Below are 25,002 nucleotides of genomic sequence, written 5' to 3' on the forward strand. Positions count from 1 at the left end.
ACTTTAAGATTATTTTATCTCTGCAAACTAATGTAGTTTGCTTTATTTTATGTTGGCAGTGGTTTTTAGATGCATTATTTATGGGTTGGAGTGATGACTATTGCAAATGCTATTTATCTCTAAAATCTAAATGATTTTAGTGCACGGACTCAATGCGCACAAAAGACTTTCATGGGATCCCTTCTGTCAGGCATGAAGCGCTGCACTGGACTAAAATGTTGGAGCTGCACCAGGGAGGGCCCCCGGCTACAAACACTCTCACACACACAGCACATCAGCTCATGCGATGGTCCTCAGTTTATCTCAGTCTGGTTTATAGGGACCCCGGGTTCTGCGGAGAAATGCCTCTCAAAGAGCTGACTGGACTACAAACACTGGCTGCAGCTAAATGAGATTCGAGGTAATAATATATATATATATATATTTGCTTTGTTTGTAAAACTTTTTTGCAAAGTAGTGAACCTCGTGGTGTCACAGTTTGAATGGCAACTTCAGGTTTTTTTGCACTCCAGTCTAGGTATGTTGCTGTGTCCTTTTCTCAATCACCTGGCAGAGGTTTAACTTTATATGAAGATATTGTTTAGATTCTGCAGCATTTGTAACTTATTAACAGAAAAGTATTTGCACAGATTATTCTGGTTTTACACACATTTACATATTGTTGGCACTGTAATATAGTAAGTATTTGAGAAAGCGCATTATCAGTAGGAGGAACGGTGTCATCTAAGCAAATTAATACCATTAGAATTGCTGCCATTTCTGTGAAATGCAGAACACAGCTCTCTTTTTTGGGATCTGCAACTGGGTGTGGTTAGCAGTGTCCATGATAGTAAAAGGAATCCTATTAAAAATGAAATAACCCATTGTGCTTTCATACACTGCTTTCCCCCCTAACATTCTCCTCTTTTCTCTGTTAGGATGTTGCTGAAGGGAAACCTGAGCAGAGGAGTCGGGGTCTGCCTTCTGCTGCTGGCTCTCCTACACAAGGCCACAGGCCAGAGGAGAAAGACAGGGCGCAGGAACAACTACAGGCTGCAAGATGAGGGAAGAAATGGTAATTTTTAGATGAGGTCTCCACATGCTGGTGGTGAAAGTCACTATGTTGCACTGAGGGAACAAATTGTTGAGTGAGGGATGGTGAAATCAGGCCAGTGAAATGGTTGAGTCATCAAATTTTAAGTAAAAAAAAAATTACACGAGAATTTCTTAAGTCATCCACCCACAATGCCTTCCTTTAAGTGTCTTTTTTTAAATGTAAAAAAAAATGGATGGATTATGGATGGATACATGTGGCAATTTGATTTCATTTAGTACAAAAACAAACACCACTAACTCTGATCCCATTGCAGCTGAAGTGAGGAACTGCAACTAAAGTAACTGTAAGTTCTAAGGTTGGAAGTTGACAATCTGGGGTCTTTCACTTGGTCCTTGAGCCTTTACTGGACAGTTTTAGTAATGTAGAACTACTCAAAACTGTTGCTTTAATTTTCCACAAGATGCACTTACACTGACTTGCCACAACATTAAGTCTCTGTATTTATTATTTATTGTGTAGCTTCCCTTCATGCTGCCAAAACAGCTCAGGACACAAGACCTTTATAGGTCTCCTGTGGCATCTGGTATTAGGAATTTGGGAGTGGGTATTTCCCCCGAATCAGGTTTATTCCAGAATATTTCATGAATTCATGATTACACGTGAATACACAGCTGTTTGAAGTGTTGCTTGAGACATTAGAGCACTTTTGATAGTGTAATGGATACATACCGACTGCTGGCAGAAGGGACTGAATTTGTGGACAGAAGTTAGAAAGGTGTCAGAGTGCCAATCCTGAAATTAGTCCTGTTTCTAATACTTCTAGCTTGATGTCAGTTTTTGTGATCTCCCTCTCAAGTAGGTCTGACATGTTCACTGGAAGTGGCATTCATCCTGGACAGCTCTGAGAGCGCAACCATATCACTGTTCGAGAAACAGAAGACCTTCGTGTTGAGCTTCAGCACCCGGCTCGCCATGCTGCAGGTGCCCAGCTGGACGATGAAGGTGCGGATGGCTGCGCTGCAGTACAGCAGCACTGTATCCATAGAGCACAGATTCTCAGCCTGGAAAGACCTGGACTATTTTCACGGTCAAGTCAGCACCATGAACTACATCGGTCACGGCACCTATACCACCTACGCCATCACCAATGCCTCACAGCTGCTGGTGCATGAGACCTCAAAGGACAGCGTGAGGGTGGCGGTGCTAATGACAGAAGGAGTCGATCATCCCCGTAACCCTGATGTGATTGCAGCTGCTGTGGAGGCCAAAGGTCATGGCATAAAGTTCTTTGCTGTTGGGCTATCAGATATTGCCCAGCAGAATAATGCCAAGCTCCGGGCCATCGCCAGCACACCTGCTCAGCAGTTTGTCCAAAGTATGCTCGACTCTCAACTAGAAGAGAAGCTGCTCAAAGAGATGGTGAGTGTTGGCTTCAAGTAAAATGAGCTCAGGCACAGAGGTGCCAGTACAGAGTCGAGACACATCAGAGTGGTGAAATGCTTTTTTGGAAAACGTTGTGCTTGGAAATAAACTTCAGTTATTGAAGGACCTGACAAAGCTTACTGAATGACAAAAAAAAGCTTATTATAAAGACGCTGACTATAGATTCAGTCCAGGGAAACACAAAATATACTATATGAGTGCTACCACAGCTACTTGGTTACTTCTTGTTTTACTTTGAAAGTTTTGGAAAAGGGCTGGAACTGTGTACTACCTATCGAGTTCTACCGACTATTCAAAGCTTTATCTATGCCACATCTTCATACAGTTAACTTAAATGTCTCTGGAAAGTTTGAATCCAGAACAGACTTGAGATAAGGTGACAGCACTGAAAATGCCACGTCCAGACGAAGAGAATCAACCTTTCGGGATTTCCTGTCTGGGTGGTTGAGCATGCATCAAGACGATACAGGAGAAAGTTTTCATAATATTGTTATGTAATAAATAAATTTATATTAAAATATCAATTGTCCACATTAAACTTTATAGTAAAACCTCAAAGTCCAAGACTAAACCAATCATTTCACCTAATTTACCTCAATTCTTTTACCACTCATAGAAAAAGTTTATGAATTTCCATTAAGGGCTATCTTTGTTCTTGGCTGTGCCATTGGCCTCAGCAAAGTAGAGTGGTGACAAGCGCTACAGTGTAGCTAACAATCTATTTTAATTGACTGGGTGGTTAAATTGCTTAGTAAATAGAGCAGAGGATGCACTAAACACAAGCTCAGCATTTCTACCCTAAAAGGTCATAAGTGAAAGTATCTTAGAACTATCAGGCAAACTGCTTGCATGCTAACTTTATGGCATTGGGTGGATGACAGGCAAATATTATAAAAGTATAACAAATAAAAATTTATAACCTCTTATCAGAGAGTCGCCCAGGTATAGGGTATTTCTAAATACCCCTGTGGTGACCCCTAAAGAAGTAGTTTAAACACAACAAGCCCTAAACGAGTCACTTCTTCTCTGGTTGGTGTTAAAAGAGGTAAAAGTTTAGCTTTTGACAGATTAAAGGTTTATGTACAAACAGAAGAAATTAACCTGTGCTTTGATGTATGTTTTAATGCTACATTACTCAATTTCTCTTTTTTGAAAGAGTTTAACAATCTTGAAAATCAGAGTTTGTCTTAAAAACCTTAACTGTAATTAAAAAAATAAAAGAAACCAGAATGTGACTGCTGTCACTGTAACACAAAGGTGTACTACTGATACCTATAATTCAGCAGCTCCTTCTAATAGAATAGGACATAGGTATCTGACATCCTGCATACTCTCCTAAAATTACTGACATCAGATGCCGTGTCTGGAACTGGGCTACAGAGATCATCTTCTGTTTAGTCTTGTTCATGCTCATGCTGTCCTTACAGCGGGTTCACATCTTAAGTAAGAGTTGTGTCTGCATGAGGGTGTTTTCCTGGCTGCTTTGCATTTTCCACAGCACCCAGAAATGTCAAATATCTGCAGGAGGTCACAGCTAGTCTGAGAGACTGGCATGGCTTGTTCTGCTTTTCATTAATGTGCCATTTTATTCAATCACATTTAGCACTTCCAAAACAGAGACAGCTACATGACAGAGGACAGTACCCAGTTTTACCAAATGTAGAACTTATAGAGCTTATAGAGGTTACTTACCTGCTATGCTGAGTTGGCACCCAGGCACCCAAGTGCCCCAAAAGCTTAGGTTGAGTTCACATAATTAGATTAATTATTATTTAAAAATTGTACCATGAAATGTTAACATTAACAATGACAGATTTTCAGTTTTCATCTTGTGCTCAAAGCCCAAAGTTGTTTGTTCTCATTGTTTGCTGTAGAGGTTTCTTTTAGCATATTGCATTTTTATATCTTTCTGTATGTGTTGTCACAGGGTAACCAAAAACCAGTTGGGGTTAGTTCACTGGAAATAATGATGTGAACACAGCTGTAGAGATGATTTTCAGGTTCTGTGCAGTACCAAGTGTCCTGCAGATAGTATTTCATGAAGAGTAAAACTACACACAAGTCTGAAAATCACTACTAAATTATTTGCATAGTTCATGGCAAACAGAAATATTTAGATCCTTTATCTAGATATGATGAAAGTATCCTGTTACAAGTTACAGACATGGGCAGCTGCTGACAACACAAACAAGCAATGTCGTTACATTTCTTCCAAGTACACTTGCAGAAATGGAAAAAGAAAAGACATAGTTGGTGTGTAGTGTTGCTTCAGATAAGTCTGTGTGGTCACACAAAAAAGAAAGAAACAGCCATGAAAGCATTCGCCAGAAGGCTTGGATTCACCTGTGATGTCACTTGGACCCAGTCAGATCATAGTGGAAACTTTAACAGGTCTTAAGGTAAAGGGGAAAAGTACTGACTTTAAAATACTTTAAAGTGGTGGACACATCTGCTGCCAAGCAACTAGCACCATTCCCCAGTGGGACTCAGACTGTAGATAAAAGATGGACGTAACTGACACATTTTTTTTATCTTCTGTTTTTTTCCACAGGGTGCAGTTGCATATGAAGGGGTAAGACTTAAATGGAAGTCAACATCTATTTAGTATGGCTAATGGTTGCACTGACTTTATAATATTTTTCTCGCTCTGATAGTGTCCACAGGCCCAAGTATGTCTGTGTGAAAGAGGAGAGAGAGGTCCTCCAGGAAGTCCTGTGAGTTTTCAGCAACTAAACACTGAGGAGTTTCATAAGTGGAAAACACTATTAGCTTTACAGCTTAATCATTGCTTCATCTTAAAACTGGTAATATTTCCAGGGTAGAAAAGGAGACCCAGGCTTCAGAGGGCCAGCTGGTCAAAAAGGAGCGAGGGTGAGTCGTGACACAAAGAAAGTCTTTCTAAAATATTTCAGTGTTTAATTAGTGGGCTTCTGTTTAAAGGGGGAGTCTGGGCTGAATGGCACACCTGGAAGTGATGGTCCACCGGTAAGAAAGCAGATTTGTCCCTTGTTTTTGCACAACTGCCAAACAGCAAGCATGTTAAGAGATGAAACATCGGTTTTTAACCTGTTTGAATTGTTTGCAGGGCCGCACAGGTTACAAAGGCAACAAGGTGAGTGACTGTGACCTTTCAGCTGCTCTGTTCTCACTATTGAAACATGTCCTCAGAAAATATCTGCAGGGTCTAACGTTGTGTCGTGTGGTCTTGTAGGGGGACAGAGGAGACTGTGGCACTCCTGGGGAAAAGGGTGACACTGTATGGTCATTTTTTTCTGAGATGTTTCAGTAAACACCCCAGACTTTATCCATGTAGTGACATAGGTTTTATGTTGCAGGGCCCAGAGGGTCCTCCGGGCCCACAAGGACCAAAAGGAGCACAGGTAGGAGTGGCCACAAGTCTCAGTTCTGGTTTTGTTTTATACTGAATTGTGACAATTATGGGCCCTGGTTTAAATCCCACATTTTTGTGAGGCTTTCCTGACTTTTTGTCTACATTATTCACACACTTGTGAATCCATGAAAAGAGAGGATAAAAAGATGTCCATGTAATTCATGGAAGGCAACCAAACCAACTGTTTATACAAGATGGAGTCACTGAGTTGTCATCCACTGTTTTGCGAATGGTATAATTCATCTTTAAAGACAACAGATTTTTAATGAATTTGGACTTTTTTCAATCACAAGCAATTTTCTATTTTTCAGTGTCAAAATTTAAGTTCCATTACTTTCAAAACTCATCGCTCAGGCTCCTGAAAAGTCGACATCCGACAGTTGGTATTCTCTTCAATATGAAAAATGGAAGTGGAATTTGTCTTTTATTCGTCTTTGCACTAATGGAATGTGAATATTGGATTATGGGTAATCCTGATACCATTGGGGCTATCTAAAGCTGTGAATCCAGGCTTGCAGGATATTATTCTTTTGCAGGAACAGACTTTGTGTGATGGGATTAGTGCAGCGACCTGGCCGCACAGCAGCACTCTTCCTCCTCTGTGCTACTGGCACAGTGTCAGTATAACCTTGTTGTTTCATGAGCTAGGCATGAGAATCGAATGGCATGAAAGACATGAATGTCGATCTTAATCCTGTTGTATTTTTTATTCAGTGGGTTGGTCTTGACCTGCAGATCAGTAACACAGTGTGGGGGCTTCCTTTTTGATTCATACATGACTGCTTTTTGTTTGATTCATTTGAGAAGTGAAATATAAGGTTATAGATTATGTAGGTTATAAATGAGTAAATGTGTATTTCTTTTGCAGGGAGTGCCAGGACCACCAGGGGAGGTGGGTCCTGAAGGCCCATCGGGTTCTAAAGTAAGTTTCTCAAGATGCAATGGATTCTCTGTCATTCCTGCTTGGTTGGACTAGCCTTTAAAACTGCAACAAAATCTCTTCACAGAGTTGATGTGCCACCCAAATGCAAATTGCAGGAACAAAAATATCTGAGCAATAGAGGAAATTTAATAGTTGATTTAAAGAGTCACAAAGAAAACGAGGCACCAGGGAGAAAAAACAAGAACCTGAGCACAAGAAACACTAACAGACATTTCAATAAAGATCTACATTGAACTACATATACACAGAGGGCAGATTTATTTGTGGTATGTTTTTAGTGCGATACAGCTGCTGAAGCAATACAACCAAAGCACAAACTGCATTGCATCCTCGCTGAAATTTACATGTTTTCAGCTGGCGATTGAGAAAATTACTGAATGTTTTTATACTTGGTCCTAATGCTGCTAAGTGTCTTTTACACTGCTGGAACTGCACCTCCTAAAACACAGATTAGAACACTGATCGCCTACAGGTGTAGACTATTTGTTCCCCAATCAATAGAATAAATTTCTCTTTGTTCTGGCAACAGCCCTCATTAGGCTACATAACTGTCAGCACCGAGCTCACTGAATAACCTTTAGTGTTTAAATGCATCAAGTTTAAAGTTTCAGAGCTCTAATGTGCACCCAGCTGTAAAATAAATGTATTAATTTGAGGTAATATGTAATGTATTTGATTGCTCTGTGTGCTGGTGATGATCACGAATTCATAAGATTCATGATTTTCTGCAGCATTACCCTTGTGTCTTTGCAGCACCAGTGATGGCTTTCGCTGTTATATGTTTAATATTTTTAATAGACTGTTTCACCCTTCCTTGGATAATGTGTCTGTTTGCAGTAGCTGGTTCTCAGTTGGTCCATTTTACACCACAAATAAAATTAAATGACATGTGAAACAACCCACTTATGTGAGCATGCTCAGTGCTTAAAGCAGAAAGCCTGGGTGAACAAAGAAAACTGATAACCACTGTTGTGATGTTTCTGAGGTTTTAGGTTTTGTCAAGCCAGCTAACTTCAAGAAACTCTGGCTACAGTGAACTTGCTTCATAGCGTGACCCTCAGGCTTTAGACAATTTAGGGAAATAAGAGGTTCCAGGGGAGAACCAACAAAATAATAAGCCTAGGCTTCAAAGTATCCCAAAGGCCCAACATCTCCACTTTGGTCTCATCAGTCCAAAGAATATTGTTCCAGAAATTGTTTTTTAGATGCAGTTTTGCAAACCTAAACTCTGCTCCCATCTTTTTTTTTAGAGAATCTTCTTGTCAAGCCTTGTTTGACTTTTCCAAATTATATGGAGTGCATATAGTCCTGTGAAAACCTATATTACACAACTATGTAGTAAAGTTTTGGATATTTCCACAAAAGTTTCTAGAATTTTGTGAATTTATCCTTAAAATATAAAAACCCTGTTTTTGAGATACTGTGACATTAATCTCTAAATAAAATAGTGCCTTATCAACTTAAATATATATTTTTATTCTAAAATAATGCTGTAATGCTGCTTTGTATTGAGCAAAAGCAGTCTACAAGGTCCCCCAAAGCTCAAGAACTCACTTGTTGCTCATTCTCATTCTTTTTCCATACAAACTCTTAATGATGTCCATATTCAGGTTTTACTGACAGGCATACGAGTCTTCTTCAGTTTAGGGAACTAAAAGTTATGTATCCCAAACATTTAGATTATCATGTCAATAAAATCATGACTATTTGGTCAGACAAAAAAGAAAATGTTGCAATCTCTGACACACCATCATTCATATGCAGGACTGTGCGGACACTTTCCCTGACAACATCTGCACGGTCACATATCAGCTTTGGCTCAAGAAAGCGAGGGACATAATACTGACCTTTACAGTGTGTGCCAAAGCCTAATAAGATGGTGTTGCTTCCATCGCCACAGAGCTTCCCCATTTCTTTTTAACAAAAATGTCTTTATGCCGATAAAATCACATGTGATTTATAGCATTTTTTTTAATAGCCGACACTCTGAATGTCTGACTACAGTTTTTTAGTAAGCTATGTGATTGGATAAGTTTATCTGGTCATTTTTTGCAAAAAGGTTTTGAATAGATTTGCATAAAGATGAATATTCTACCTTCACAAATACACACTATGAAACTGAAATAAGAAATATTGGGAGACATCATCTTGATGTTCTCAAGAGAATATCCCAGATGTCTTTCTGGATCCAGAGACTGAGTTCATGCTCTGCTGTTATTTATTTTTTTGGCTGTGCTGTTTGAAGAGTATTCCTAAGTGGTGTATTTTTTCAACAGTGAGGTTGATTTACTGAGTCAGTGTCAGGGTGACAAGAGAACTTTCATGTATGTTCTCACATTCAGGGCCTTCAGCATTTATGTCAAGCACTTTGAGTTTACGTGTAATAAAAACAATAAACATTTCCATAAGCATTATATACAGCATTTGTTGCTTGGACTAAAGTTGCCCAGTTAGACTGCTTTGTCAGTATCCTGGATTGGATGGTTCTCTCATATACATTTCTTCATCTTAATTTAATTTTGAATTCTACCACAGCAGGACTTTAGTTGTTCATGAATAAACTGTTTGTACTGTACAGCTGTGTATACAGCAAAGTTTCCCTGAAAGAATCCCTGAGATTGTTCTTTTATTGCCTTTTCCCTCTCTAATGCATGATGATGGATTCTCATACTGAACATAGCCAAAGTGCAGTGAATGTAAATTCTCAGTTTCCAACATTTTTTTCTACTCTTGGCTTCGTGTGATGTTAGAGGGGGTCCAGTAGTAAAAATATGGAGCATAACAGGTCCCCATAAAGAATAAAACAATAGATTAGAATGATTTTATTGGATTAGAAGGACTACATGCATCCTGGCACCATCTGTCATCTCGTCATTTTACATTCTGTTAACCTGTTTTCTGTGTTGTTTGCTGTATCATCACATAACATACAAACCTTTGAACTTGATTACTCTCAGGGAGAAAGAGGACCCAGCGGTGAACCTGGACAACCAGGAGACATTGGTATTGGATTCCCAGGAGCCAAGGTGACACATTTATATTACAATTACTATAAAAATCATAATTCAAAGTGAAAATGTCAGTGAGGATGGAGAGAGATATTTCATTGCTGGAAGTCAAACAGCGGTGAGGTTTTGTTTCTGTGAGAAAGGAATTCAAATACCTATTAAATCATCTCAGTTGAACTGCTACAACTGCAAGACACTGAATAAAAAAAGATATTTTATTACTGAGTTATGGGAAATTTTGTTTTTACTTTTTACTAATTACAGGGTGACAAGGGTAATCAGGGAAGACCAGGTCCAGCAGGTCCTCCGGGCATAGGTGAACCAGGACTCCTGGTAAGTATGAAGATTAGGATCTTTGGCATTAAGAGCTCATATCTTATGAGTAACAGTGTCGTAGTGAGCTTTTATATATAAACATACAGACAAGTGAGATAAAAGTTAGACAAAACTGACATAACTTCGTAAGCTGCTGAGCCGCTTTGTGCCACCAAAACAGCTTCAATGTACCATTTATTCTACAAATGTCTAGAACTCTACTCTCTAGAACTCTCTAGTATTTTTTTCCATATGATTTTTGATGTTATTGTGGGTTATTTTACTGTGATGCGTAATCATTTAGGCATTTCTTTTAATTTGTTACCCTGTTAGCTAACTTAGACCACAATAATTACAAGAAAAAGGTATTTTTATCCACAATAAGTGACATCGCAGCTCTGTTCTGGGACTTACCTAACCTTACATTTATGCACATGGAAGAGGTTAATGAATGCTTTATTAGCCTAGAGGGCAGCAGGAAGACTTACACAGCATGAATAGAGGAGCCAAAGTGAGATGGGTTGCAAAGCAGTTTGCATTTGGGAGGCTGAAGCAAATACAGTAAATACCCTGTCCCATATGGGATCTGACTGTTTGTTACATCGGGGTTGTCAGCCAAACCTTCAGCTAAGCCTGATAGCTCAAATAAATCTTGTGTAAGTCCTAGGCTTTTCCTTTTCTTTTTAAAATCACCCTTTTCTGTTTTAGATCTGCAGCTACTAAAACCTTCACAAGTACAGACTTTTATTTAAAGTTCTGTTTGTTCCAGGGACCTCAAGGATCACCTGGAACACAAGGAAATCCTGGACCTCCTGGAGAGGGGTTTCCAGGACCAAAGGTGGGAAAAGTCTTTGATTACATACAGTACTGCATAAAAGTCTCAACTCACCTTTTTCATATTTTGTTTCCAAGGAGCCAGACTTTTTAACATAATTTTTAAAGTGGAATTGAGCAGACTTTGATCCATCATTTAATACCTATCTGGAAAGTTTCTTATTGACAGCAGCGTCTTTTTCTCAGCATGAGAATGATCCCATGTATGCTTCCAGTGCAATAAAAACATATCTGAATAGAAAAGCACACAATGGAACGCCCGGAATCATGGATTGGCCTCCTCAGAGCCCAGACCTCAGAAGCAGTGTGGGATCATCTCTACAGAGCATGGAACAAAATGCAGCCAGCATCCAAAGAAGAGTTTAGGAAAAGAAACAGACTAATTTGTATTTTTAAAAAATGTACAGATCAGTGTAAGTGGTAGGATTGAAAGATTGCTGTTCTTAATTGTATAATTTACATACAGCTATGTATAAATCAGATTTCTCATATTTTCTTTAGGGTGATCGAGGATATGAAGGTCCAAAGGGAAGTCGTGGGCCTCCTGGTATTGGGATCAAAGGTGACAAGGTGATTTAACTAAAATTTACTGCTGAATTCCTCATCAATGTCTCCATGTACAGATCTGAATCTTTAATCATTGCATTTCTTCTATTCCTTTTTCTCAGGGCAATTTTGGTCCACCAGGAAATCAAGGTCCAGTTGGTGCTCCTGGTCCAGGACTTCAAGGAGAAAAGGTAAACATGTCAAACATGTGGCCCAGGGGCCAGAATGAGTCCATCAAAGGGTCTCATTTTGTCAGCTTGATGGCTTTGTTAAGTAAAAAATTTAAAAGTCATTAATTATTCCTATTTTTCAGCAAACTGCTCGGCTAATCCTTTTGTGATGATTTCCAGTAGTGGAAATGTTTACAAGTATTTAAAGATTTACAAGTTTTTTGAATCGTAAAAAGGAAAAAAGAAATTCTCTTGATGTGAAGGGCTTTCCACTGTAAGCAGTAAACTATGATGTACATGCAATAACAGACTCAATGAATGTGATATAAACTGAAATAATCGTAAGCACCTGGTGAACTGTAACATCATTTCATAGAAAAATTATCAGTAATTGGTTTTGAGGAGTTTTTCTCTCCAACATCAGTCGGTCAGGTAAGCAGAGAGTTTGAAATAGACACTGAGACATGAAATCACACATATTTATGTCAAAACGTCTCATCTGTTTTATTCGTCTCATCTTTCAGCTTTAGTCGTGCTCTGACTCGGATGAACATTTTCACCCTCTTTCACGTCGTAACCTTTAAAGAGACTTTTTGTTTAAGCATATTTTATTACACAATGATTTTACTCGTCTGACCTTGTTAATACACAGTAAATACACATACACAGTGAAATTTAAGCCTGGGAAATCCAAAAAACATTAGATTAACAATAACAAAGAATTCATGTCCTTCAACACAGTCCTGACTAATGTTTCATTTAGAAATAAAAACTGAAACTGAAGGCAGACATGTTATACTGTCACTTTGACTTTTCTCATCAAAAATAGATTTAGAAACATCCAGCTTCTTCCACTGATCCACTTCAGTGTTGCACGGGGACTACAGCATATCCCAGCTGGCATAGGGGCCACTAAACAGACAACCATTCACATTCAAGTCACACCTACGTATAATTTTACCGTCTCCAATTGACGTAACCCCATCCATGTGTTTTGGGTCAACTCCACATAGAAAGGCCCTGCCTGGATGGTGGATTCAAACTGAGGACCATCTTGCTGGCAAGAAGGCGCTAACCACCATGCTACAAAATCAAACAACCCGCCCCCCCCCCCTCCCCCCCCCCTCTTCAACTTAACTCTCTTTTTTTCCTTCAGGGAGATCAGGGTCCAGCTGGGCCTCCAGGACCCAAAGGAGCTCCAGGTGTTGGAATAGCAGGACCAAAGGTAAGACACACAATAACAGACAAGATGATGATTGTGAATCAGTCTTCCTCTGAATCAGAGGGTTTACTGGCTGCTGGAGGTTAAGACATAATTCAGTCAATTCAGTTTAAAATAGTAACAGGGAAAAATCGGACTCTAAAGCAGCAATTGAGTCTGTAGTATGCTATGCTATATACTATTATAATAAGGTCCATATTTTACATATAGTCTATCATTTGTTGTGCCACGTACCATTAACACTCACTGGCAAACCCAAGGTATATATGACAGAAAATAATGAGAAACAAATATCCTTTACGTTTCTGAGTAATGTTTTCTAAAGATGCAGTGCTCTGGTGTTTCAAGAAATTCATACGAAAGAAACTCTTATAGATGATACTAAATATTTACATCTTTTTTTGAATACCCAAATGACTATGTGACTATTACCTTCAGGGGGATCAGGGCCTCTCAGGTGAGCCAGGACTACCAGGTGAGCGAGGTGTTGGAGAACCAGGGCCCAAAGTAAGTCCTCTTTGCACTGCTGCACTACTCCTGCTGTTACTTCCTGTAGTCAGAGTAATATTAAGAAAAACTGACCACAAATCCACATATAATACTTAATATGAATCTTTGGCCACACCTTTTGTGTTTTCAGTCCCCTTGACACAAGTGTACAAGCACTTAGATATGCAGCCTGTTTTTACAAACATCTGAAAGAATGGGGTCTTTCTAAAGAGCTCAACGAAAATTTGAGTGTGGTGATGTAATAGGGTGCCACCATAGCAGCAATTTCTTCTAGATATTCCTCAATTAACTTTAAGTGGTATTACTGCAAAGTTAGAGCAATATTTTATGAACTGGAAGATGCATTTTATTTCATTTGGACAACTGTAGGTTAGCCACCAATCCTGCTTCCAGCCTTCATGCTAACCCAAGCTAACTGCCTCCTAGCCATAGCTTCTTAATTAAAGACAACATAACGCAGATATTCATCTTCTTAATGTAGCTGATTGTATTTGCATAGTTTCAACCCCTCTGGGACTCTTTTGTGTCATTTTGCTGTTTCAGGGTGACCCTGGAGCTGAGGGGTTATCAGGTATACCTGGTCAGCCAGGAGAAGATGGAATCCCAGGACCAAAGGTAATGAAGCCTGATGTCAGTCAGTTTTCTGCTTGTTAAATGTACTTTAAATACATTTTACCAGTCTGTCTGTCCACTGTGTCATTTACTGATCAGGGGGACCTTGGGTTCCCGGGGCCCCGGGGAGCTGATGGGGCTCCTGGCAAAGGTGTCCCAGGAGAGAAGGTAACAGTGTGTCTGTGTTTCAGATCAGATCTCCATATTTTGTTCTAGAGGTTATAAGCACTTAGCCACAATCCAGAAGATTGTTTACAGGTTGTTTTGTGTTATTCTGACAGGGAGACAAAGGGGACCGGGGGTCCAGAGGCCAGCAAGGTGCAGTCGGTCCTGTGGGGCCAATGGGCCCAAAGGTATGTGTGTGTTTACCAGAAGCATTTTAGAAAAAAATGTCATAATAATTTTACACAGCAGTCAAAGTGATATCTGGAGACTGAGAGAAGCATTTCACTCACACTGATGATGTTATTTGGAGTTGTTTTTGGATTACTGAGTGTACATCAAGTCAAAGTAATATTGTTGCTACATAAAATGTACATGCTTTAAATGTTGGTCCAAACTCAGAAAAAACAAAAACAGGCTTTAAGAAGCACCTTATTTCCAACATGGACCTACCTGCAAACCAGAAGGTTAATTAGTGAACTAGTAAATTCTTAAATGGAACCCCCCCCCCCCAAAAAAAACAGAAATCTGCTGCTACAGTTACACAAACAGCACATCCGTCCCTCCTTCCAGCCATCTATTTTGTACAACTTCAGAGTGGTAGGGGTGCCTGGAACATGTACGAGGTATAGGTTGCATCTGGACGTGTTACCGGCCCATCCAGGGTGCAAGCAGTGAGGAAAGAGAGAAAATATAAAAATGTATTAAAAAATTTACAAAATTTGAAATTGTTCTGTTAAAGTGTATGACTGATACCATGGTATCCGTCAGGTTCTAAAAAAAGGCCATGATTAGATATTATCATGCATTCAGGGAATTATTTTTAAATGGCTTTGTGTACCGTTATCTTTCTAATAAGTGCTTTCTCCTCCAGGGGCAACCAGGAATTATGGGGCTACCAGGTCCAGCTGGACTTACTGGCAGGGGTATAGCGGGGGCCAAGGTAAATCAAGGCTGCATAACTAAAGTTGGTGTGACTTTCAGTAATAGTATCAAATCAAATCAAATCAAATCACTTTTATTGTCACATCACATGTGCAGGCACACTGGCACAGCACATGCGAGTGAAATTCTTGTGTGCGAGCCCCACAAGCAACAGAGATGTGCAAACACAACAACACAAACGAGCAAAATACAAGAATGGCCAACCTGAAACTAATAAATATATGTACAATATATAATAGTGTATGCATTTCTGGATGTGTATACTAAATATTTTCCTACGTGTGTGTGTGTGTGTGTGTGTGTGTGTGTGTATACACATTTTTACAAATTAAATAGTAAAAAAAAATAATAATAATAATAATAATAATAATAATAATAAAATATATAAAATATACAGAGTTGAATATGTGCAAAACAAGTGGCATTTATATACAGTGTGGAGTGCATAATGTTGAAAGTAACAGCTTTACTTTTGGGTTTTGTCAGGGAGAACCAGGTCCACAAGGTCCACCCGGAGCTGTGGGAGACCCAGGAATTGGTTCACCTGGATCCAAGGTCAGTTCACTTCCGGTTTACTCTTCAGTTATCCTCCCCAGTAAAGTATGTGAGTACAATTAAGTTTTGGTTTGTAGGGTGACAGAGGGCCACAGGGCCCCCTTGGGCCACCTGGACTAAAAGGAGAAGGTTTCACTGGCCCCCCAGTGAGTATCAAACCAGATTACAGCCTCTTTTATCAGCACAAGACTCCAAGTAATCACACTCAGGTTTCAATGTCAATTGAAAAAAATATTCTTAGGGACTTCCCGGGCCTCCTGGCCTGATGGGAGAGACTGGACCAGATGGGATTGGTTTACCTGGAACAAAGGTAAGTAAAAATACTGGCTTTTTTAAAAATTATTATTATGGAGTAGTTCTCTTCACCTCTTAGGAACATTTAAATAGATAATTTAGATAGTCAGATTTTGAAAAGGAATAAACAGTTCCCCTGTTTACTCTTCAAAGCACCTTGAGGCAACTGCTGTTGTGATTTGGTGCTATATAAATAAAGTTGAATTGAAGTCTTACCTTTTATCTGACCTATTATCCAAAAGCTTCTGCTTTCTTGTTTGATAAAAAATACAAATAACGACTTTTTCTGACTTTCCTTTTGTTGCTGTGATGATTTTGGTTTTAAACAGTTTTATTTGTGCAATTAATAATAGTTTTAATTATTGCATTTTTCCTTTTATTTTTGAAAATCTGTATGTTGTTTGCAAGAATGCAAGACTGCATGTCTGTCTGTAGGCATGTACACTTAAATGAAGCATTTTGTAACTGTGCGTTCTAAAAACTGATGCACAAATAAAGCTATTATCATTATTGCAAGTATCAATAAATATTTAATAACTTACGTTCAGGGAGAAAGAGGCTTGCCTGGGCCTCCTGGACCTGCTGGGCCACCAGGAATCGGGTTACCTGGTCCAAAGGTAATCAGAAATGTAGAAAACAATGGATTTTGTTGTATTTTTGTTGTCTTAAGTAGATATAAAGTTTTCTTTTCCTGCAGGGTTCAGCTGGCCAAATTGGACCACCTGGTCCACAGGGGTTACCTGGAGAAGGGTTACAAGGACAAAAGGTACCATTGTCACCTGTCACTCACATTTATTCACTTGCAGCTGAATTATTGAATGTTTCTATAAGTACATTTTAAGTAATAATGAAGATAATAAAGATTCTGATTTAGGGAATTCATGTTTGCTACACTCTGGTAACACAGTGATAAAAGAATTGCTGTGTTTCCATTGAGTCTCGCAAACTAAATAATGAGTTTTCTAACAGGTTTGGTTGGATTTTAGCTAAGACATATGAACCTACATTCCCTCCTTTTATGCTGTGGTCATTAGCAGCAAGAGAAGCACACTGGAGTTGTTTTGAATGAAGATCTGATAGGGTCAGTAAGTTTTTCAGTGGATCTATGCAGTTTTTTAGAGACAGGTATGGAAACAATTGTTGCCATAAATTTAGATATCATTATCTCACTAACATTAACCATAAAGGTCTGAAAGGTCACACAGGGATGAGTGACAACATGAACTCTGCTGAATGTTTACAGGGCGAGTCTGGATTTCAGGGGATGCCCGGCCCCAGAGGTCCTCCAGGACAAGGTCTGCAGGGTGATAAGGTACCTTGATGTTCGCAATGTGGGAAGTGAGGAATTATTATGTAAACTAAAGTCAGCACTCAAATAAAGGTGAAAGATAATCTATGCAGTGTCATCACCTCAAACATACAGAAGCAACAATGAATGCAAAAGATCATGTTGGGCAGAAAAATGCGATTCTGGCCGATATATGAATGATGGGACATCGTTTGCTATAACGGCTTTACTTTGTCATTTATACACTGAAAAAATTAGTGTTCTTTTCCTCCTGCAGGGGGACCGAGGGTTCAGAGGTGAGAAAGGCAATAAGGGAGACAGAGGGGAACCTGGAGAGCCGGGCATCATCGGACCTCTGGTACTGATATATTTTTGCCAGACATAATACTAACTTTTATTTCCTTCTCTGAAGAAAGTCTTGATGAATTAAGAAGTCATTCTGTAACTGTAGGTTAACAGAACAATTTAAGTCAGAAAATGCTATAGTGTTTTCCTAAATAATGACTTGTTTTAAATGACAGGGCAAAACAGGACAGAAGGGGGAACCTGGACTTACAGTAAGTATGAGTACACTTAAAATAGCTCTAAACCAATTAAATCTCAGATTATTTTTTCATTAGACGCTGGTACTACCCACATGAGCTAATGGTTTGCTGATAATCGTCTAGACAGCCAACTGTATAATCTTATATAGGGACACTATTTAAGGTTTTTTAGCCTGCGTGCTGTTGCTGCAGATCTGCAAACCACTTTGTAACCCACCTCCTGCCAGCTCATTTTATGCTGTATTTAACATAATGTCATGTCTGTTGTCATTGATGCATCGACTGTGTCTTCAGAAATTATTGAGTTTTTCTCCGCATGCGGAGATTTAAGTAACAGGTGGGTGTGGCTTCTGTGACTGAGTTGACACTTAAGGACATCTGCTCTTTCTCACATCATACATATCCAGGGTTTAGAAAAAAAGGCATGAAACTCAGAGTTAAAAACCTGAGCTTGACACTCACAGATATTATTTGTTTGTGTTGCCATATTTAACATCAGCATCCACAACAGTAACAGTGCATGTTAGATGTTATGGAAATGTATAATAGGGTCCCTAACTTAACCAATAACATATGTTAAAAAGACAAATAAAAAAATGTGTTGAACCACCTCTAAAATATTGTACTCTCTTTCACAGAGGGATGAAATCATCAAAATAGTAAAATCCATCTGCAGTAAGTCACAAAATTAAGTTTGTGAATCTTAGTTTTCCTTAAATCAGTCACCAAGGATTAGTTTCCTCTTTAGTCATTAACCTTTATTTGCTCCTCTGGTCGTGTTTTTGCTCCATGTCATCAGGTTGTGCACTGACGTGCCGCCAGACACCCTTGGAGCTCGTCTTTGTGATCGACAGCTCAGAGAGCGTCGGCCCGGAAAACTTCAACGTGATCAAAGACTTTGTGAACGCCCTGATCGACCACACCTCGGTCAGCCGGGACATCACTCGTGTTGGCGTGGTCCTCTACAGCCACATAAACATGGTGGTGGTCAGCCTCAGACAGGAAGCCAGCCTCGATGAGATCAAGTCTGCTGTGCATTCCATGACCTACCTGGGCGAGGGCACATTCACAGGCAGTGCCATCCAACAGGCCAACCAGGTGTTCAAGGCAGCCCGGCCAGGTGTGAGGAAGGTGTCGATCATCATCACCGACGGACAGGCCGATAAGAGGGACTCGGTCAGTCTGGAGAGCGCCGTGACAGAAGCCCAGAGAAGCAACATTGAGATGTTCGTGATCGGAGTGGTGAACAAAAGCGATCCACTGTACAAAGAGTTCAAGAAGGAGCTCAACTTCATGGCCACTGACCCCGACAGTGATCACTTGTACCTGATCGATGAATTCACAACACTTGCAGGTGACTGGCCTTGACACAGGCTTTATGATCTGATAGTTTTGTCTGACTGAAATGCAGCAAAAAATGCTAAGTAAAAAGCCTAGTATAATACAATAAAGTGGATTTAGAAAGAACCATTTTACTTTAACCAACTGAAAACCTGCAGCTGTGATCCTACTTGATTCTAACACAAGGAGAGCACAACCAACGCAGCAAACCAATAAACAAGGCAAACCAATTCCCGTAAGAAAAACTGCAATCAATTCAAAACCAAGCAAACTTAAAAAATATAAATAGTTTTCTTTCGTATTGGAGTTTGGATAAGTCATGCGTCTTATCCAGAGATTCATGAGTTTAATTTTCCACACAATACTAACATGTTTTTGGCATCTGAAACGCTGCTTGTTAAGCGAGACTGAACATTTATCATTATAAAGAAGTGAAGCGGGCACAGATGTCTCATTTTCCTGTTTTCTAGCATATCCTCAATCTGCACCTGAACATGAAAGTAAATATGATGAACCTGAAACTGGGGAACATCTTGTATTTGTGTGCTTTGGTTCAGAAATACTCCCTCAGAAAAACTGCTGTGTTGTTAAATGCAGAGTAGAACTGTCCATTTGTCTTCTGGTGTTTGCAGCTCTGGAGAAAAAACTTTTGAGTCATATCTGTGAAAACGGAGAGAGACACTTGTTCAGCTCCATCCCGAGCTCGGGGCTTCCTCCAGGAATCCCAGAAGTCTCCAGCAACGCTCGAGAACCGCCATACAGGACAGACACGGACACTCCCACTTTCACAGGAGACTTCAGGAGAGTCCAGAAAATGGTGAAAACGTGCTGGTTTTTTTAAACTTTGTTCTGTGCGCTCAGACTCTGTTGCAATATCGAAAGGACACTAAAATCATCTTCACAGTTTGGTGACTTTTTCTCTAGCGCCAACAGCAGGTCAGATTTTTCTTTATTCAGGTGAAATATCAAAACATTTACCAATTCAAAAACTCAGCAAATGTTGCCATTTGTCTAAATATGCCAACATGCTCAAGCTGAAAGCACCACAGTGCTTAAAACATTCCTCTTGGGGTCATCAATGAGTTACGAATAACTGCCTAAAGACCCTAAAATATTTTCTTCTGTTAATATTTATATCAAAATTAAAAAAGCAAAACAAAATGTGGACCACATTCTTAAATAACTCAAATGGCTGGTGATTGTTTCCCTCAAAGTTAAAGACTCTTAGTAAAATGTATGTAAATCTCTGAGCTCTTGTGTAAACCTGTTGTCTTCAGCTGCTCTGAAGCTCTGCACCACTTCCCACAGATTTCACTCAGTGACTATGACTAGCTCAGGTGTCGCCTGGTGACCTCTGTACCTCTCTACAGTAAGATAAACTAAACATTAAAATATTTTTCTGTGCCTGTTTCAGCCCGGCCCTCCTGGTTTACACCCTGACGGTGAGTCCACCTCTAGAAAGAGGCCGACGATGAACAGTAGGACCACCTTAGAAACTCAGAGGCTTCCGTTCTTCGACAGGGAGCCCTTCAGGCCGGTAACAGAGTTCCTCCCACAGTTTGATGTGAACAACCCCACACACGATGTGGTGATGACCGGAGCCATCGGGCCAGCTGGTCCTACTCTGAAGACTCCGCCTGAGGAGAAGATACCACCGGTACCAACTCCGCCCCTGCTGTCCTCTGACAACTTCCTATCAGGTAACTGCTGACAGTCTGCAGCAGAGACTGTAAGATGGAGAAATAAAGGTGTCCCCTAAAATGATAGATAAAGCCTCTTCTGTGCATCTAAGTAGTAGCTAATGTATTTTTACAAATTCTAATCATTTTTATCCTAAAGTCAGCCTACATGTAAGGTTTGTTCCTGTTTTGATGAGAAGACAGATGTCTTTTGAGTTCAGTCTATGACTTTATCTGATGCACTATTTCTGAGTTGGGAGATCTGACTTCCTGGAATCTCATCATCACTTCAAGGTTTCCTGGAACCAGTAAATCTCCTGGATCTGTTGGCAAGAAATCAAATAAGCGTTACTCATGTTAATCCAACAAACAAGCTTTCAGACATACAGTGAATATACAGTGGCTTGCAAAAGTATTCGGCCCCCTTGAACTTTTCCACATTTTGTCACATTACAGCCACAAACATGAATCAATTTTATTGGAATTCCACGTGAAAGACCAACACAAAGTGGTGTACACGTGAGAAGTGGAACGAAAATCATACATGATTCCAAACATTTTTAACAAATAAATAACTGAAAAGTGGGGTGTGCGTAATTATTCAGCCCCCTTTGGTCTGAGTGCAGTCAGTTGCCCATAGACATGCCTGATGAGTGCTAATGACTAAATAGAGTGCACCTGTGTGTAATCTAATGTCAGTACAAATACAGCTGCTCTGTGATGCCTCAGAGGTTGTCTAAGAGAATATTGGGAGCAACAACACCATGAAGTCCAAAGAACACACCAGACAGGTCAGGGATAAAGTTATTGAGAAATTTAAAGCAGGCTTAGGCTACAAAAAGATTTCCCAAGCCTTGAACATCCCACGGAGCACTGTTCAAGCGATCATTCAGAAATGGAAGGAGTATGGAACTGGACGAGCTGCAGAGATCTACAGCTCAGGTGGGGGAATCTGTCCATAGGACAACTATTAGTCGTGCACTGCACAAAGTTGGCCTTTATGGAAGAGTGGCAAGAAGAAAGCCATTGTTAACAGAAAACCATAAGAAGTCCCGTTTGCAGTTTGCCACAAGCCATGTGGGGGACACAGCAAACATGTGGAAGAAGCTGCTCTGGTCAGATGAGACCAAAATGGAACTTTTTGGCCAAAATGCAAAATGCTATGTGTGGAGGAAAACTAACAATGCACATCACTCTGAACACACCATCCCCACTGTCAAATATGGTGGTGGCAGCATCATGCTCTGGGGGGGCTTCTCTTCAGCAGGGACAGGGAAGCTGGTCAGAGTTGATGGGAAGATGGATGGAGCCAAATACAGGGCAATCTTGGAAGAAAACCTCTTGCAGTCTGCAAAAGACTTGAGACTGGGGCGGAGGTTCACCTTCCAGCAGGACAACGACCCTAAACATAAAGCCAGGGCAACAATGGAATGGCTTAAAACAAAACATATCCATGTGTTAGAATGGCCCAGTCAAAGTCCAGATCTAAATCCAATCGAGAATCTGTGGCAAGATCTGAAAACTGCTGTTCACAAACGCTGTCCATCTAATCTGACTGAGCTGGAGCTGTGTTGCAAAGAAGAATGGGCAAAGATTTCAGTCTGTAGATGTGCAAAGCTGGTAGAGACAGACCCTAAAAGATTGGCAGCAAAAGGTGGTTCTACAAGGTATCGACTCGGGGGGCTGAATAATTACGCACGCCCCACTTTTCAGTTATTTATTTGTAAAAAATGTTTGGAATCATGTATTATTTTCGTTCCACTTCTCACGTGTACACCACTTTGTATTGGTCCTTCACGTGGAATTCCAATAACATTGATTCATGTTTGTGGCTGTAATGTGACAAAATGTGGAAACGTTCAAGGGGGCCGAATACTTTTGCAAGCCACTGTAAAGGCTGGACATGGCCACAGTGACTTCACCCATTGGTTAATGAGATTGTAAATCTTTGAGCTGAGTATTTTTGCTCTTGACCTCTTGGTAATCGTTATCAGAGATCAAAAGCAAATGCTTACTGGAACTGAAGAACTGGTTAATTACAAGTACGGCCCACGCTAAAGCATGCCCCGCTTTGTCATCATTTCTAACTATTACAGGGATTTAATTTAAAATACTAATTATTTACAAAAATTAGCATTTTAATCCAATTGGAATTTACTGGGTAAACAATTAGAGTGAGGCCTTAAGTCATCAGGAACTTGCAGATCAAGGGAAGCAAAAATGTTTTTTGTTTTTTTTTCCTCTATCTAAAAGAGCCGCCCCCTGCTGGAGAATATCCATCAGTGGCTCTGAGCAAGAACTGTCACACAATTTAAACATGCATTTGAAACTATAGGATTCATATCTTATTTTTCAAAGACATTTCTGTACAAACGCTGTAAACACCTGCATTCTTCTTACTGCTCTGATGCTTCAGAGCAGTAAAATTAAGCTTTTAAATTGCTTTAAAAAGGTTGCTGTTTCAAACAGCTGTCACAAAATGTGATAATATAGGGATAGGTATCACTCAGTCAACTGGATGATTTAGGCAGCAAAACTTGACTGGAATCAACCCTAAATACCACTTTCAAACAGAACACTGAAGGATTCTCTCATAATCATGATCTCATGAATCTTGTAAGAATTGAACTGCCTTGTAGGGCCAGAAATATTGGTCAGTGTTGTCCAGCAGCTTTTATTTGGATTGGTGTAAACTACAAACATTGATGGTCATCAGAGGATCAAAGCAATCCTCTAATGTAATTCCTCTGTCTACACCATGAAAGTCACATTGTTGATCTATTAGAAACTGTTAGGTCCCACATTTTGATTCTAGTGCCATTTTCAGTTTCTCTCCCAGATGTCCTTAGTTCTGCAGAGTGCTTAATATATTACAATACAGGAAACTTTAAACCATGTTTCAATGCTTTATTTTGCCCCTCTGTCCTTGTCCCATTAAACAAAAAAAGAAAACATATTTACCAGTAACTGAACACAGCAAAAGAATAAGAGTCCCCACAGGGATGCTAGCACAGGTGTCGTCTCTGATAACACTATTTTTTGTGGTCTCTAGCCGAGCGCTGCACCCAGACCCTGGATCCAGGGCCGTGTCGGGAATATGTGGTGAAGTGGTACTACGATCCCACGGCGAATTCCTGTGCTCAGTTCTGGTTTGGAGGCTGCTTAGGGAATGACAACAAGTTTGATACTGAGAAGAGCTGCAAAGAAGCCTGTGTCAAGGCCTGACACGCACATGCCTGCAGTCACACACACACATATGAAATGCTTAGAAAAGATTTTGATTCAAATTGATGTGAGATTTACCAGAAAGTTCACTTCAGTAAGTGAGTACTCTTGTAGTTACTTTGACACGGATAGATAAGCAGCTAATGTTAGAAAGCATCATTAAATCAAACTGAGTTTTAGGTTTTAAATGTAGTGGACTACTTATTTGTGGTATTTGTCTTAAAACAAAGAAAAAGAGGAAACAATTTTTATGTCACTTCAGAGCTCCTCTGTTAAAATACCACTAACTTCTTTAAGAACAAGAAAATGTAACTTTTTTATAATGCAATGTTTTTTAATGATACTTTTTATGTGTACGTTTATTTTTAATACTTATAATGTCATTAAAAGATCAAATAAAAGTGTACCTTTTAATCATGAGCATCCAAGTTTCATCCAAGGCTCTTAGTTTAAGGTTTGTGCTGAATAGACATGATTTTTACCCCCTCTCCAAATACAAACAAAAACAAACAAATAATGCTTCTAAAAAATGCTTGGTGTATTTTTAGATTATTTAGCTTTAGATGTTAAACAAAGAGACTTAAGTGCTGGGGAACTGGAACCTTTCTTAAAATCAGCCCATTTTCATGGGATCAAAGATAACTGACGACACAGGTGTGGGTATACCTCATAAATTAAACTCATCTCTGGGCGATTCTTTGTTTGAAATTTCCACTTGTAAGCTGAAGCCATGAATGCACAAGTAGTAAAGTAATCATAATGAAATAATGCAAGTGATAAATTAAAAAAGCGAGGAGTGGCCAAAGCAGCATGTGTGTCAGACTTCCTTCATGAAGTTTTAAAAATAATAAATTTTAATAAAATCTAATTACACTTGAGTCTTTTGTGACATTTGTTTAATTTTAAATCTATTGTGTGTAACATAGAGAACCAAGTAT

The 25,002-nt window shown here is 39.6% G+C and overlaps 1 protein-coding gene across 2 annotated transcripts; it reads left to right on the forward strand.

The window, feature by feature from the left end:
- The first annotated feature begins 259 nt into the window (after positions 1–259).
- col28a1b (collagen, type XXVIII, alpha 1b) lies at positions 260–24,358 on the forward strand. 2 transcript variants are annotated; one of them, XM_085366674.1, is made up of 35 exons: positions 260–400; positions 918–1,054; positions 1,893–2,455; positions 5,031–5,051; positions 5,134–5,193; positions 5,297–5,350; positions 5,420–5,464; positions 5,565–5,591; positions 5,691–5,735; positions 5,815–5,859; positions 6,739–6,792; positions 9,771–9,839; positions 10,086–10,154; positions 10,906–10,974; positions 11,472–11,540; positions 11,639–11,707; positions 12,843–12,911; positions 13,347–13,415; positions 13,962–14,033; positions 14,130–14,198; positions 14,312–14,383; positions 15,067–15,135; positions 15,624–15,692; positions 15,770–15,838; positions 15,934–16,002; positions 16,535–16,603; positions 16,684–16,752; positions 17,230–17,298; positions 17,552–17,632; positions 17,796–17,831; positions 18,458–18,494; positions 18,619–19,173; positions 19,793–19,977; positions 20,575–20,860; positions 23,892–24,358. In XM_085366674.1, exons 2-35 carry the CDS (start codon positions 919–921, stop codon positions 24,062–24,064), a joined length of 3,582 nt encoding a protein of 1,193 aa, XP_085222800.1. In that variant the 5' UTR covers positions 260–400; position 918; the 3' UTR covers positions 24,065–24,358. The 2 variants fall into 2 exon arrangements, with proteins under 2 accessions (XP_085222800.1, XP_085222801.1); XM_085366675.1 differs by having other exon boundaries at positions 1,896–2,455.
- The last annotated feature ends 644 nt before the right edge of the window (positions 24,359–25,002 follow it).

Source organism: Diplotaxodon limnothrissa, linkage group LG11 (assembly GCF_057381915.1).
Source record: "Diplotaxodon limnothrissa isolate DT_005_m linkage group LG11, D_limnothrissa_male_GT1.1, whole genome shotgun sequence".
Classification (NCBI taxonomy): domain Eukaryota; kingdom Metazoa; phylum Chordata; class Actinopteri; order Cichliformes; family Cichlidae; genus Diplotaxodon; species Diplotaxodon limnothrissa.

Coding starts and splice junctions, on each gene's coding strand:
- col28a1b (XM_085366674.1), top strand. CDS start 919: ATGTTGCTGAAGGGAAACCTGAGCAGAGGAGTCGGGGTCTGCCTTCTG. Junction 5,736..5,814: donor CTGGGGAAAAGGGTGACACT/GTATGGTCATTT, acceptor TTTATGTTGCAG/GGCCCAGAGGGTCCTCCGGG. Junction 16,604..16,683: donor TCGGGTTACCTGGTCCAAAG/GTAATCAGAAAT, acceptor CTTTTCCTGCAG/GGTTCAGCTGGCCAAATTGG.